At 35.4% G+C, this 17,082-nt stretch overlaps 1 protein-coding gene across 2 annotated transcripts in view; it reads right to left on the reverse strand.

The window, feature by feature from the left end:
* Window positions 1–3,312: 3,312 nt before the first annotated feature.
* The window catches only part of tp53i11b (tumor protein p53 inducible protein 11b), an 86,353-nt gene continuing 72,583 nt past the window's right edge, over window positions 3,313–17,082 (reverse strand). For both annotated transcript variants that reach the window (XM_073850523.1, XM_073850524.1), the window contains 5 exons: window positions 12,273–12,331; window positions 9,930–9,978; window positions 9,757–9,853; window positions 8,119–8,220; window positions 3,313–5,605 (listed from right to left, as the gene is read on the reverse strand). In XM_073850523.1, coding sequence (XP_073706624.1) covers window positions 5,472–5,605; window positions 8,119–8,220; window positions 9,757–9,853; window positions 9,930–9,978; window positions 12,273–12,331 — 441 coding nt within the window. In that variant the 3' untranslated portion in view covers window positions 3,313–5,471. The remainder of the gene's footprint in view (window positions 5,606–8,118; window positions 8,221–9,756; window positions 9,854–9,929; window positions 9,979–12,272; window positions 12,332–17,082) is intronic.

Genomic DNA, 17,082 nt, shown 5'->3' on the forward strand with positions numbered 1-17,082 from the left:
GAATGGAAATGTGTTAATAAAAATCATCCTTTTATGTATCACTTTGGCACACAAACACACATATGGACCAGATCTGTGCGATGAACTTAATTTATGCAACTTTTATCATTTATAAAATACAGGTTTCTGGCATACATTTGTTAGCCTAGTAGTTTATTTTCAAGCGTCTACCTGTCTGAGTCTGTTGGGTTAGGGTTAGGAGTCTGTTAAGTGAAAGGTTAAAGCCCCAACACATTTTCATTAAATGTGTCCCCCTAAAATTTTATTTCACATACAACATCAATGTAATTTTCTATGATAGATAATTCATACGAGCTAGAACTGCTAAAGTCTAATTACTGTTAGAATCATGCAAATAATCAGTAATGGCGTCATATATTGTTTTGACAATACTGCCATCCACTGGACAAAAGCGGAAAAAACATTTGTTAATAATGTGTGAGATTAACATACTTCAGATGAACTGATCATTCAAAAAGAGCAAAAACTGGACGCAAAAGCCGTGTGATTGTGCGTAACTTCCGGTTCATTAGCCGCTTTAGGAAAATAGAGAAAAGAATAACAATAAACGGTAAAAATGTTTGCACTACAAACCTCTGTGTTCAGAATTATGATTATACATTAACATAATATGGTAAACCACACCAGTTTAAAATATCAAGCAGCAAAACGATCTACAAAACAGCTGGAAGCGGCTGAGACCGGAAGCCTCGCACATAAAAGTTACAAATGACTGCGTCTGCTCTTACATAAAAAAAAAAAAAAAAAAATTAAAAGTGGATAAAATACATATTATCCTAATGTTTCTGGAGATGCATTTTCTGATATTTTGAAACAGCACTACATTAATCGATGTACAGTGCATTCGGAAAGTATTTAGACCCACTTCACTTTTTTTCAATTTTGTTTTGCAGCCTGATACTACAATTTTTGGGATGGTACTCTGCAGATGATGAGCAGAGCTGGTTTCCTTCGAACAGGATGCTTAGAACTAATGTTCATCAGACCAGAGAATATGGTTTCACAGATTCTGAGGGTTCTTTAGATGCTTTTTTGCAAATTCCAAGTGTGTTTTCATGTGTCTTCACTGAGGAGAGAATTGAGTTTGGTCACACCACCATTAAGCCCAAAGCCATGGAGTGTTGCAGTCATGTTTGTCCTTCTGTAGGTTTCTCCCTTCTGCATATGAGCATGGAGTATGGATCATGGACCATCAGGTTCTTGGTCACCAGTCTAGACAAGGCCCTTCTCCATCAATTGCTCAGTTTGGCTGGTCGACGAGCTCTTGGAAGAGGCCTTGTTGCGCCAAACTTCTTCCAAATTATGGAAGCCAATGTGCTCTCGGAAAGATTAGTGCAGCAGATTTTTTTTTTTTGTAGCCTTCCCTAGATCTGTGCCCGGATACAATTTCATCTCTGAGCTCTGCTGGCAGTTCCTTTGATCTTATGGCTTGGTTTTCACTCCAATATGCATTGTCAGCTGAGAGGCCTTTTATAGAGAGATGTGTGCCTTTCCAAATCATGTCTAATCAATTTAATTTACCACGGGTGGACTCCAATCAAGGTGTAGAAACATCTCAGCAATGATCAAGAGAAATGGGAGGCACCTGAGCTAAATGTCAAGTGCTTTTTAATGAAAAAACATTTAAACAATTGTATCAGGCTGTAAAATAACAAAATAAAAAAAATTTAAGGGGGTCTGAATACTTTCTGAAAGCACTGTATGCGTTATTTTATGAAGAATAGTAGAGGATATTTAATTACTAAGTGCCCAAAATTTCAACGTTTTGGTCCCCGAGCCACTTAGTTATCATTTTTGCCTTATGACACGGTGCTCCATCGTGCTGGAAAATGCATTGTTCTTCACCAAACTGTTGTTGGATTGTTGGAAGAAGTTGCTGTTGGAAGGTGTTTTGGTACCATTCTTTATTCATGACTGTGTTTTTGCTCAAAATTGTGAGTGAGCCCACTCCCTTGGATGAGAAGCAACCCCACACATGAATGGTCTCAGGATGCTTTACTGTTGGCATGACACAGGACTGATGGTAGCGCTCACCTTTTCTTCTCCGGACAAGCCTTTTTCCAGATGCCCCAAACAATCGGAAAGAGGCTTCATCGGAGAATATGACTTTGCCCCAGTCCTCAGCAGTCCATTCACCATACTTTTTGCAGAAGATCAATCTGTCCCTGATGTTTTTTTGGAGAGAAGTGGCTTCGTTGCTGCCCTTCTTGACACCAGGCCATCTTCCAAAAGTCTTGGCCTCACTGTGTGTGCAGATGCGCTCACACCTGCCTGCTGCCATTCCTGAGCAAGCTCTGCACTGGTGGCACTCCGATCACGCAGGTGACTCCTCTTTAGGAGACGATCCTGGCGCTTGCTGGACTTTCTTCGATGCCCTGAAGCCTTCTTAACAAGAATTGAACCTCTTTCCTTGAAGTTCTTGATGATCCTATAAATTGTTGATTTAGGTGCAATCTTAGTAACCACATTATCCTTGCCTTTGAAGCCATTTTTATGCAACGCAATGATGGCTGCACGCATTTCTTTGCAGGTCATCATGGTTAACAATGGAAGAACAATGATTTCAAGCATCGCCCTCCTTTTAACATGTCAAGTCTGTCAATCTAACCCAATCAGCCTGACATAATGATCTCCAGCCTTGTGCTCGTCAACATTCTCACCTGAGTTAACAAGACGATTACTGAAATGATCTCAGCAGTTCCTTTAATGACAGCAATGAAATGCAGTGGAAAGTTTTTTTTTTTTTCGGGATTAAGTTCATTTTCATGGCAAAGAAGGACTATGCAATTCATCTGAACACTCTTCATAACATTCTGGAGTATATGCAAATTGCTATTATAAAAACTTAAACAGCAACTTTTCCAATTTCCAATATTTATGTAGTTCTCAAAACTTTTGGCCACGACTGTACATTGTATGGGTCAAATGACCAATGTTTCATTTCATTTAATCATTGGGATGTTAATTAAAGATCATGTTCCATTAAGATATTTTGTAAACCTCCTGCCGTGAATATATATAGTAAAACTTACATTCTGATTTGTAATATGCATTTGTAAAAACTTAATTTGGACAACTTTAAAATAAAAATAATTTTTTTTGCACCCTACGATTTCAGATTTTCAAATAGTTGTCCTATAACCATGCATCAATGGAAAGCTTATTTATTCTCAGTTTATACATATACAAACTGGTGTATATGCCGACAAAAAGCTAAAGCTAGCCTGAGGTAAAAGCGGTAAAAGCTCATTATTCAAGAGTTTATCTCACCACAAAAAAAAGGACTTTAAATGACAGTTGCAATAAATGTACATTTTCTTTATTCCAAAAAGATACCGATGCAGGTCCATAACAATAACATCTCTCAATAAAATATTTACACACACACACACATTTAATAAAAGTACAACATCCCTTCAGAGGCATTATGTATACCATCGGCAGACAGCTGAAGCCACTCGCAGCTAACTGGATTTTTTCTAATTGCATGGCAACACAATTCTCATCAGGAGACGTGAATAACAAATGATTCATGTTTGGCATTATCCATCATCGTATTTAGCTGGGCGAGTGTTAAGAGGGACGAGAGCTTGCTTTTTTTTAATGAGGAAAAGAAGATACAGTAATAGCCGTGCCTATTCGGAATTAGCCTACTAAGTTAGTTATAACTGATTTGGTTCTGTCAACGAAAAAATATCGACTGTACACGACAGCGAGAGGAAAGGTTTGTACTAAGATTTGAACTATGAACCCGTTTCCATGTAAAGACAACAAAAAAACGAAATCATGACATGTGAAAGAAACATGAGCCTATGGCAAGCCGTTTTAGCCTAAAATATCCTAAGTGTTACTCGTCGTAATTGCATTTTTACAAGTAAAAATGCCAATTAGAGAGCTCTCTAATTGAATTGTTACTAGTAAAAATTGCAATTACGACGAGTAACGCTTAGTATATTTTAGGCTAAAACGGCTTGCCATAATGAGCCTATACAAGGCTGGTCCTTCAAACTTACCTATTTTGAGCCATGTATAGCAGAGGTTTGGACTTGGGCCAGGTTAAAAGTAAAGCCTAATTAAACCCTGCAAGTAATTGCTACTTTTGTCCACATACTGTACATAGACACACGCTTTTTTTCTACCATATATGAAAACAACCAACAGGCGGTAGCCTCGTACGCAACATTTAACAGCAGATGTTTAACTTATAGCGTATAGGTTCTTGCTAAATGTATTCCTTCCAACATTTTTACTAATATCTAATATCCAAATTATGCTATTAAAGCTAAAAAATGCTTCCAATTCTATTATGCTTTTAATGTGAGTTGTACAAATGGACACTTTGAAAATTATTAGCAAATACACACAAGGCAGCAAACATGTAACTACCGTACATATGACTCGTTTTGATTTTGCAGTTTGTCTCAATAGAACTTGTTATCAAGGGCATACAAGATCATTTCTTGACTTAACAACTCAGACAATAAACATGCAAGTTATACTACGAACGTTAAAAATAAAAAATCTAATTAACTTATGCAAAAAATTTTGGGCAGGCCAATAAATAAGCAACTGGAGAATTGCAAATCAACAAAATATATACAGATCATTTGGAGAATACAAACACCTGGCAGTGTGCTGACATGTGGAACGCTTGTGCAGTTTAAGGCAATTTTAGGGAAAAGTGAGGGAAAATAATGCTACATTGCTTGTTAAAACGAACCAAACGTCATTGTGCTACACAACCATGTGGCAGTACTAAACCTAAAACATTTCTTGTTTATATACGCTGGCATCTTGATGACAAACTTGACTGGAATATCTTGAAATATGAATAATTAGCTCAAACCTATTAACTGTTTAACAAGCCAACACACCAAACAAATGACCCTGTTGCGTCTGTCATTCATTAAGTATAACTTTTCAAAACCATTCCTATTCGATGAGCAGACTGTTCCTAGTTCAGTGATAAAGCTGTGATACAAATATACCAACCAGGAACAATGCTCAAAATCTCAAAGCTTTGCATGTAAAAACTCACAATCTAGTGTTTACTAGCCACCCTTACGCAAATCACATGACTAGGAGCTCACTGGCATTATTACACAAAATGATTTGCAGTTTTGTTGATACCATAGCTACAGACAGTTATGCCAGCGGTCCAAGTTCGGCTACGGTGTGCAATATGTTACATGATAAACGGTGAATGAGGAGGGCTACCATATTGTTAGTATTTCCCATTAAAACAAGAAAACAAAACAAAAAGAGAAGTTTGCGCTGTAAAGGCAAACTCCTGTTTTTTAAGCTGAAATTAAAATGTTGTCCTTGCCCAGGTGAACAGGTTGATGTTGTTGGTTGTGTCACTGTTCAAAGCTTCTGATTGAAACTCCAGCCCAGTGGCTTGTCGCTCAACTCCCCGAGCACCATGTGTTGTAACGGTGCTCGCGGGGCTCTCAGATCTTCTTGGGCCGGCGTCCCAGATGGTAGTAGTAGGACAGCGTGACAGTGAGGAAGAATATGCGACTGAGGAGGAGGAGGATGGCAGCATTTGGTAGGGAGCCCAGTTCCACCAGAGTGACGGAGGTCACTGTAACATAGTGAAGCGAAGATATACGTGATCCAAATATCAAGATAAATGTATCATAAATATCACAATGACTAATTAGCCTTACTATGGAAGCCCATTTCTACTAATGAATAAGAAAAAAAAGGTTATTGAGAGTTTTTATCTCACAATTCTGACTTTTTCTTCCTCGCAATTATGAAATCACATTTTACAATTTTTCCTCAGAATTGGTACAAACTCGCAATTGACCATATGCACAAATTACTTCCTTGTTTAGTCAAGCCAGCTAAGTCATTTCCGGTCAACTGTACTGTGCCGTAATATGAGCGTACTTTGTTCGTTTTCTCTACATAATCCACTCACAATCGAAGAAAAGTGTTGTTTGTCTAAGAGGACCAAACGTCCATGTATACCGTTTCAAGAATGACAAATGGCGATTTAAAAAAATTTGCGAGTAAATCGGCTAAATATGTGCGAGTCATTGCTATGATTGACAGTAATAACCGGACGAAACATGACAAGCTGATGTCAAAAAAAAGAGCTTAAATGATTCAGACTAAATTCAGAGTAACAAAACTACAGCAGTAACAAGTTTGTGTTGGTTAATATAAGCTATTTAATAGATTAAATAGTTAACAGTTCAAGATAAAACTTAAAAGATGTAGTTATTAAATTATATAAAATATTTCAAATTCCTGTCGATTCATATTCAGTGCATTATTTAATTCTTATACCATCAATATTTAACGTATTTGTAGTGAACATACGTTTTTAAATAATTCGCCCTTATAGGCTGTTTGTGTCTGAGCTTAATGACTGCACTTGCTATACTATATATATATATATATATATATATATATATATATATATCTAAGGGCGTTAAAAGTACTACAATTTATTATACTAGTAATTTTATAATAAATCGAAAAGCAAGACGTCTTGATATAGGGAGTTTAAAAGGCAGCCGCATAATAAATCCTCTGCTGCCATCTATTGGTTATATGGGGTAATTCCATTTTATTTTAGCCTAAAAAAGACGTTGTTTTCCATGAAAAGTCATCTATGCCGTTTTTATGAATGAAAAGTGAGTCCTTGAAGTAAATTTTATTTCACAGTTAGAAAATAATAAAGGCTTTAAAATATTGCAAGATTTAAAAAATGTGTTCATGACTATGAAGGCAAGTTACTGATTATCAACAATACGATTAAGATCGATGTCCTTGAAGATAAGAATCGCTAGCTAGCTAACGTTAGCCTAAACACATTATGATAGTGTTTGCTGTCAGCATTTAAACGTACAACTATGCAGATACGAAGAGTACAGGATTGTTGAATAATATGAAACTGAATGTTCATGCCGCTAACATTGTTTTTTTTCTCAGTTTCTGATAAGAACGAGGCAGTAGATGAGTCTCAAGAGTGTCCACCGAATATATAGCACATATAAAATGAGCTTCAGCGGAAGTTTACGAGCTGGCTTATCTTTATGCGTGCATAAGGTCAATTCTGACTTTTTTCTCAGAATTCTGATATAAACTTGCAAATCGGACTTTTGTCTTAGAATTGTGAGATATAAACTCGCAATTTTAACTTTTTTTCTCAGAACTATGAGATCAAAACTCAGTTGCAAGTTCGCATTCCATAATTCTGAATTTTTCCCCTCAGAATTGTAAAATAACTTGCAATTCTGACTTTTTTCACAGAATTGTAAAATATAAACTTGCCATTTTTATTTTTTTCCTCATCTGGCTTTTTGCTGCAATTGCTAGTTCAATTGCTAGATATAAACTGACTTTTTCTCAGAATTCTGAGATATAAACTCTCAATTCAAACATCTTTTCTCTGAATTGTGATATAAACTGATATAAATTCTGACTTTTTCCTCAGAATTGTAAAAATATAATCTAGCAATTCTGACTTTTTTGGCAGGACTGTAAAATATAGACTCTCAATTCAAACTTTTGTCTCTGAATTGTAAAATATAAACTTGCAATTCTGACTTTTTTCTCAGATTGCGAAATATAAACTCACAATTCAAACTTTTTTCTCTGAACTGTAAAATATAAACTTGCAATTCTGACATTTTGTTTAAGGAATTGTAAAATATAACTTGCAATTCTGACTTTTGTCTCAGAATTTTAAGATATACAAACAATTCAAACTTTTTTCTCAGAAACGTGAAATATAAACTAGCAGTTCAAACTTTTTTCTCCAAATAATGATACAACCATGCAATTCTGAAAATGAAAACTTAACTTAGAAGAATGCTATATATTGGCCCTATGCTCTACATAAACAATATTTTGTTAATGTGAAAAATAGATTTAAACAAATTAAATAGAAATTAATTTTATCTCTTGTAAATGTTTCAGACAAATTCTTATGTGCAATAAACCACAAAAAAAGGTCCAATACACATGAATGTACTTGAATGCATCCATGGAGAAACCACAACCACTAGAGGGCAGTAGCATCAGGGCCCATGTAGAGCTGACAAGGAAGCATGCAAGACTCTAGTTCTTATTGAAACAAACCTAAAAACTGGATGGCAAAATAGCACGCCTCGCTAAGTAACGTCCACTGGATGATAACCTTCTCAGCAGTGTACAAGCCATTCCACATGATCAGAGAGAGACCTGCCAAAAAGAAGTCAAATAAATGAGAAAGTGTTATATATACAATTTTTTTCAAAAGTTTTGAATCAGTAATATCTTGTAAACATTTTAGTAAGGGTTAAAAAAGACTTGGATTTCAAATATATGCTATTTTTATGAAATATTATATTATCAAAGAATCCTGAAAAAACAGGTTTCCACATAAATATTAAAGGAGTAGTTCACTTTCAGAAATTTACAGATAATGTACTCACCCCCTTGTCATCCAAGATGTTCACGTCTTTCTTTCTTCAGTCGTAAAGAAATTATGTTTTTTGAGGAAAAGATTTCAGGATTTCTCTCCATATAATGGACTTATAGTGCCCCCAAGTTTGAACTTCCAAAATGCAGCTTCAGATGGTTCTAAACGATCACAGCTGAGGAAAGAAGGGTCTTATCTAGCAAAACGATGTTATTTTCTAAAAAAAATAATAATAATAATAATTTTATATACTGTTTAACCTAAAATGCTCATCTTGTCTAGCTCTGTGTGTACTCTGTGTAGAGATTAAAAAGTATATAAATTGTAAATGTTTTTAGAAAATAATCGATCATTTCGCTAGATAAGACCCTTCTTCCTCGGCTGGGATCATTTAGAGCCATTTGAAGCTGCATTTAAACTGCATTTTGGAAGTTCAAACTCGGGGGCACCATAGAAGTCCATTATATGGAGAGAAATCCTGAAATGTTTTCCTCAAAAATTTCTTTACGACAACAAAGTAAGACATGAACATCTTGGATGACAAGGGGGTGAATACATTATTTGTACAGTTTTGTTCTGAAAGTGAACGACTCCTTTATGCAGCATGACTGTGTTCAGCACTGATAATATAAAAAAAATATCTCATTTTACAATGATTTCTGAAGGATCATGTGACACTAAAGGCTTAAAGTAATAGCAACTGAAAAATTAGTTCATTTTCAGAGTTTAAACCAATGTAGTGAATTGTTCAGTGAGATGACACAAATGTTCACTGTTCCAGTGAACTAAACTTAATTAAAGGTAACTTATCACTGGGGGGCTGAGACAGAAAATGTTGACCCGGCGGAGACACTAGAGAACGGCGACTGACACATACTGACAGACGTAACAATTACCAGGAGAATTAAATAGTAATATTAAAAATACATCTCATCTGTTTAATTTTTGAGGGCAAGATTTGAAAGGGGATCAGGTAGAGAATGGAATAATTGCACTACTAATTTGTGCAAAATTGTTGTCTGCAGTGAGCCAGAAAGAGGCCGATTTAATGTGCAATTAATGAATGAGCAGCGGAAAGTGTGCCGCCCCGCAGGGAATATTTCCTCCTCGCTTCTCTTCACAATCCACTGGCTGACTGGCCAGCTACTCTCACAACAAACACAAAAACATACAGCCCCTTGAGTAGGATGTTAAAAAAGACACATAGAGGAGTCTTTTTATGGCCCATCAATGTGCTGACCACATGACAACCTCTAATTAAGAGTGTGAGAGATCATTAGGCTATTTTGCATTATTAAAAACACTGAATGACTTACTGAGAATGGCCCCTCCATAGAGACGTATAGAGACACTGGTGGCTGTTTGTTCTTCATCGAATACAACTTCGTACAGCTGGTTGGGGAAAGCTAGGGCCTGTAAATCACACATTTAAAATTAATTATTAATGTATAGACTCCTCATGATACTAAATATAGTTACTAAAACTTACCATAAGGGCCATGACTGTGAAAACCACAGCGGAGAAGAGGATCCATAACCTTGAGAGAGGAAAAAACATCAGAGTCAGTCGAGAAGACGGCTAACTTTGATTGTGCATTTTCTATTCTAGAATGCCATGGGCAATGATATACAGTACTGAAGAGTTCAAAAGCCTGAGATCAAATATCTGGAATTCATGTGGAACTGCAATTGCATTTAAACCAGTAAATAAACTTAAAGAAATGTTTTAATGTAAAACGTATAAGATATTATTTTAGATTCTGACCAATTTTAGTAAATCTGTGACATTTTTATGATCTCTTTTTGAAGATGGCCAGATGTTTTTCTTCCATTGAAGATGAAGATGCTCTTTGCTAGGGTTGGGAATCGAAAATCGATTCCGATTCTGGAATCGGATACTTAAGATAAAGAATCGGATACTTGTTATAAAATTAAAATTTCGATTCCTCGTTTCGATTCCTGGGTGCATTTTTTCATCTAGTGATCTGCCAGGACCTTACGAGGTAATGTAAACATCAGTCGATAACTTTTGTTCTCAGAATTACAAGTTTGTGTCTCGCAATTCTGACTTTTTTCTCGCAATTGCAGGACATAAATTCACAATTCTGACTTTTTCCTTGTAATTTCGGGATATAAACTCACAATTCTGACTTTTTTTATAACTCGCAACTGTGGAATATAAACTTGCCATTCTGACTTTTTTTCTCAAAATTGCGAGGTATAAATTTATAATTGGGGGGGGGGGGGGTCTAAACTCACAATTCTGAGTTTTTTCTCACAACTGTGGGATATAAACTTGCCATTCTGACTGTTTGCTCAGAATTGCAAGTTTGTATCTCGCAATTCTGACTTTTTCCTCACAATTGCATTTCTGACTTTATTTCTTGCAATTGGGAGTTATAAAGTCATAATTGCTTTTTTGTAGTGAGAATAGTGAGAATAACTCATAATTCTGAGTCAGAATTGTGAGTTTGTATCTAACAATTCTGGGATATAAACTCGCAATTCTGACTTTTTCCTCAAAATTTCGGGATATAAACTTACAATTCTGACCTTTTTCTTGCAACTGTGGATATAAACTTTCCATTCTGACTTTGTTCTCAGAATTGTGAGATAAACTCTGACTTTTTTTTCTCGTAATTGCTAGATATAAACTCGCAATTTCAAGTTACAAAGTCCAGTTTTTCTCAAAATTGCTCGTTTATATCTTACAATTCGCAATTGCAAGTCTAAGAAAACAGAACTGTAAGATAAAAAGCTGCTATAACCCTTTTTTATTTTTTATTCAGTGACATAAATGGCCTTCCATATTAAATTGATCAAACATTACAGAAATTTTAAATGCTACAACAAATTCTATTTTAAATAAATGCCGTTCTTATTCATCAAAGAATCTTCTTCATTTCATCAATCTTCATCACAGTATCTACAAAAATATCAAACAGCCCAACTGTTTCCAATATTAGTAGTAGTATACAGTTTTTAAAGTTTTACTTTTCTTCTTTACTTCTATTTTCTTTTTATTTATTATATAATTTAAAAAAAACCTTGCTCTGTGTATTGCGATAGGCTAAATGAGACTTGTCATAGCACTTGCATGTTATTGCTCTTTTGTTGATTCTGATTGCTTCCATTGTCCTCTTTTGTAAGTTTTTTTTTTTTTTTTTGATAAAAGCATCTGCTAAATGTCTAAATGTAAATGTAATGTAGATGTAAAGCTATGTCAGCAACAGAGGATATTTTCATGGCAAGAATTTAGTTACTTCTCTGGTAAAATCTTATGAAATAAGTCCTTATTATTGATAAAAAATGTTCTCTAGTTGTATTAAAAGCAGAACAGTCCAATAAAATGTTTTCAACAATGATAAGAAGAAATATTTCTTGAGCACCAAATCATTACAACAGAATGATTTCTGAAGGATCACATGACACTGAAGTCTGATGTATTTAATAAATGTATTTAATAAAAAAAAATGCTTTACTAGTGGTTTTAAATTTTTGGACCCCACTGCATATATTCTAGAAATGTGTTATAACTTCGAAGCTAATAATATTGCTGGGGATTCTTCTTACATAAATCATTTGCTTTACTACCCAGAGACAAAATGACACACATTACTTAAACAGAAGCTGAATTTGTACATTTATCATATGCACAGTGTTCAGCTGCTTCATCTGTGGCCTGTCAAAATAACTGTGCTTTAATTAAAGGCCTGCTATTTTCTGCATTGGTGACCTAAGGCAGAACGTAATAAATGAGGTTTATAAGAGCAAACTCCCCTAAGCACTGCGGTGTAGAGCGCGGCAGAACAGCACAGGGATGTTGTCTTACCTCAGTCCCACAGGCTCTCGAACCGCAAACTTGATCTCATTCCCCAGCATCTGAGAGATCTGAGAGAAAAAGAGGAGGAAGTGAAGAGTAAAGAAAGATAGCAAGAGAGAGAGAGAAAGACACAAGGGAGATGAACACTCAGAATAATAAAAAACAGTCATATCTTGCAAGACGTGACAGAAACTTCCAATCTGAATTCACTTCGGAGGAACAAAAACAACTATATCACTCTGAAGCATGATGAATTGATAGCGCATACTGAGTTGTCCACAGTCGTGTGGTGCGAATCATGAAGACATCTTTAATTTAAGTGAAGAAACCGCTTGTGAACATTGCCGTCCGGGGGCCACTGGTGGATAGGTGGATTAATAACACACTATTTTTAGCATGAAATCCAATTTGATAAATTAGCAAATGCAGCCACCCACACTGTGTCTCTGATGATTTCCACAGATTCACACATATTCAGTTTATGGCTGTCATTCAATGCATCCACCTACTGCTTGATAGCTGTTAAACAAAGATGGCAACACTACAAGGAAATCAATGTGTTGGCTCAATTGTTTAATCACCTTTTTGGGAGGTGAGACTGTTCTATAATTAGCAGCATATCACGGGTTCCCATATGGCTGCTTAAAACGGTTGAAAGAGAGAAAAGAGCATTTATTGCTCCTCGAGGTGCATTTTGGTTTCTAAGGAAATCGATTACTTTAGAACAGAGAAATTAATTCACACCAGTAGCTCGGCTTTTAACCATCCATTAAAAGAACAAATTCATAGAAATCATTTGTTAAAGAAATCGCACTAGAGCTTCACCATAGTTTAATTCATGAACAAATGACTCTTATGAGTTCTTTTTTCATTTTTTCGGATTTTTTTAGACATACCCTAACTGTATTTACCCGAATCACACAGACTTCACATTTGCTGCGCAAAGAGGAGACAAGACGAGCATTTGAGGTTAAAAAGTATATACATTTTCAATTTGTTTCGAAAATATCCGATCGTTCCGCTAGATAAGACCCTTCCTCCTCGGCTGGGATCACTTAGAGCCTTTTGAAGCTGCATTTAAAGTGCATTTTGGAAGTTTAAACTTCGAGGCGCCATCCATATCCATTATAAAGTGAGAAATCCTGAAATGTTTTCCTCAAAAAACATAATTTCTTTACAACTGAAGAAAGAAAGACATGAACATCTTGGATGACAAGGGGGTGAGTACATTATTTGTGCATTGTTGTTATGAAAGTAAACTAATCCTTTGAGTCAGATAAAAGTCTTAGTTGTGGAATACTGTCTCAGTCTAAATTACATTCACACTGGTGTTTTAGAAACGATAGAGCTTTATTTTAACGGAAAACTCCAGCTTTAGTAAAAAGTAGTGCCTCACTACAAATCTAATAAAAGGCTGTAATCATCTGCCGCAAAAACAAAGCATAACTGGTGGCCGTTGCGTTCCCAAACACGCACCAAACTAAACACCCAATGCCGTTAACGAAGCCATTCTGGGGTGCGAAAAAAAAAAAAAAAAAAAACAGATCACGAGCTGATCGCTTAAATGAAGTGCGCGCTTTGCTTTGAAACGTGCAGCGAAAACAGACTTTATGAAAGGATTTAGCCATATTGTGCTTTCGGTTTTAGTTCGTTTGACACGTTCTGTGCCTAAACATAACGTCACAAGACACAACTTTAAAGAACTTTTATGTTATAATAAGAAGTTTAAATATAATTTAAAAACTACACTTTTTGCCTGGAAGACCTATCATTTCCTATTGTCAGGTGACAACGATTTTATTAGTTTATTAGTGCTATAAAACTAGTTATATTGTGAAATATTATTACTCATTATTTATCATTAAAAAATAATGTTTTCTAATGTAGTAATTTAAAATGTTATTTATTCCTGTCATGGCAAAGCTGAATTTTCACCATCATTATGTCAGTCTTCAGTCACATGATCGATCCATCAGAAATCATTCTAATATGCTGATTCAGTGCTCAAAAATATTTAGTATTATCATCAATCTTGAAAATTAATTACTTGTCTAATTAACATTTCTTTGATGAATAAGTAGTTATAACATTATAGAAACAGATTTTTTGTAAAATTATCAATTATTAACAACTTAACTGTCACTTTTGATCAATTGTAGTATTGGGCACATTACTTTTAAAAAGTAATTATAGTTACTAGTTACTTCTCACAAATACTGAGTTAGTAACTGAATTACATCATTGTAAAAGTAACAAATTACCAGGGAAAAGTACTGTTGTGTTACTTTAAAAATGTTGCTGTGGGACAATGTGAGTGACAACTTCCAAGGACTAAATATCACGCTATTGGGGTCGCTTCAAAGCGCAAACATGAAAAACATCCCGCGGCAGCACTGTTAATTCCTTTGCGGTCTGTCTCATTTTTTTTTTTTTTTTTTTGAAGACCACAAAAAGATCTAAAAATACTCCTCATTTTTGATCGTGCAGATATGATCTCATTTGTAACTGCAAAGGGTCTACTTTCATTTGTGTATAGTCATAATAACAACAAAACAATGTGCTTTTGTACAATAAAGAAAATAAATGGTGCGCTCTCTCTCTGTCTCCTTAATCTCTCTTTACAGACACATAAATAAAACAACCTGAACCTCAGCGAATACCTCCCTCACAGACATGAGAAATATATGTATAGAAAGCTTGAAATGTCTAGTTCTAAATGAAGTCCTGTCGAAAACAAATTTTCTCTGATAAAGTAATCCGTATGATAACAACGCAAGCTCCAGTTGTTATCTTCAAACTCATTATCTCTAATGTAATCACGGCCACGAGCAGCTCCCCTTTTGAAATATTCAAATATTTTAAACATCCACTTAAGATGTGTGGACATCACCTCCGAAAACAAACGTGAACATTCATCAAGCTCATGTCAGCTCCTTCTCGTTTATGGAAGACGACGCATTGAGAGGAATAAGCCAGAATTTACCTCAGTAGAACAACGCAACACTTTGCAAAGCTTCCTATGGCTGAGAGAGGAGCCTAATGGTAATGGCATTGTAACGGGGAAAACAGTCATTTACTCGTTACTAAAAAAAAGTAACACCGTTATTCCCATCACCGATCAAATTTTGCCCTCACTAATTACATGTACTGACTTCTTTACAAAAAAATAATAATTTAAAATTCTTACTGGCCCCAAACTTTTGAATGATGGTTTGGTTTGGGCTGAATGTAAAGATTAGGTTAGTCGACTAGCACCCCAGCATCACATGATTTATTGCTTTTCAATAAATCTGTGCAAGGAAGAAGCATTTTAATTTAAGCCACATCTCCAGCTTTGCTGATTGATGACATTCTAAATGCTGTGACGGATATAAGCAGGAAATGATGTTTCATTTATTCTCAGTGGGTGCTCAGCGAATGCAGATAAAACACCACACCTCCATAATCCCACTTAGTGTGGCAGGCTACCACAGCGTCATTGCATCTGTATGGGTTTCCTTAAAAAGACTGTGAAATGAGACAGAATGGGAGCGCAACAGGGAGATAAGAAAGAGAAAACCAATGTAAGACACAGAACGGAGGCAGGAGAGGTGGGAAAATAAGCATGCGGCGATAAAGAGAGAACGCACACTATGAGTGCAGGTCCCTGTAGATCCCGCCACAGTGATACAGCAGATGCTGCTGCTGGGCTTCATACTAGGATGTGCTAATGACTTGAAAATAAATTAGATTTGGTGACTGACAGAATGCAGATGCCCAGAGCTGGCCAGACAATCACCACAATGGCACCAAAAGTAAACAAAAGACATAATAGGTTTTTTTCACTACATCCAATACTACTGCTTCGTGCTGCCATACAGAACGTATTTCAACTCATCCTCTGCTGAGAAGACTATTCAAGTAAATGAAATGACAACACAATCCAACAATATCTATAAGAGCAGATAGACAGGCTCATTTTATGCTTGAGTGTGAAGAGTGCTGAAAGACAAGAGAGTAAAATCTGATTTCTGCTCGACAAGACATGTCAAAAATAGCCAGGCAGCTATGAAACACAATGAATATATTACATAGAGTGGGACCGATTTTTTTTCCCCCTCAGGATCTCAAAATGCATCTTTACAGTTTATTTTTTATTTTGAAACATTTAAAAGTAAATAAAAGTTAAACAAAAGAAATATTTCAGATTCTCAGCTGTTTTTGTGACATTGTGTCAAAAAAGTACTGTGACACGGATCATTGCATAGATGTTCAGACGTTGTTCTTCCATTGAAGCTCAGTGCTCTTTCGCACTGGAATGCATTTATCTGGAAAATGGGATGTTCAAAAGGAAGATCATGACTAGATTATCTCTTAGTTTTGATCTGGATCAGACCTTCAGTAAATGTATGTGCTTTACAAAACCTTTCAGTAGGATTGGGATACTTGCGATCCAAAAAAAAACGAAACTAAAAATCTAAATAATACAGATTCCAACATTACGGAGGGTAGATTTTTTTTGTAATGAAATTTAAGGTGGAACAAAATCTAATTCTAAGTGGTGAAATTTGCATCATGTAATATATATGGAAGCCCGTATCTGCCACTGAATAAAAAATAAAAAAGGTAATTGTGACTTTTTATCTCACAATTCTGACTTTTGTTCTTAATTGTGAGTTATAAAGAATCCAGGAAGAATAAAGTATAAAAAATTAAGTATTGTGAGATATAATTGTTCAATTATACAAAAATCTCACAATTGTGAGTTTATATCTCGCAATTCTAATCAAAAATGTCGCAATTGCAGGTTTATATCACATAATTCTGAGAGAAAAAAAAT

This window comes from Garra rufa, chromosome 11 (genome assembly GCF_049309525.1).
Source record: "Garra rufa chromosome 11, GarRuf1.0, whole genome shotgun sequence".
NCBI lineage: Eukaryota > Metazoa > Chordata > Actinopteri > Cypriniformes > Cyprinidae > Garra > Garra rufa.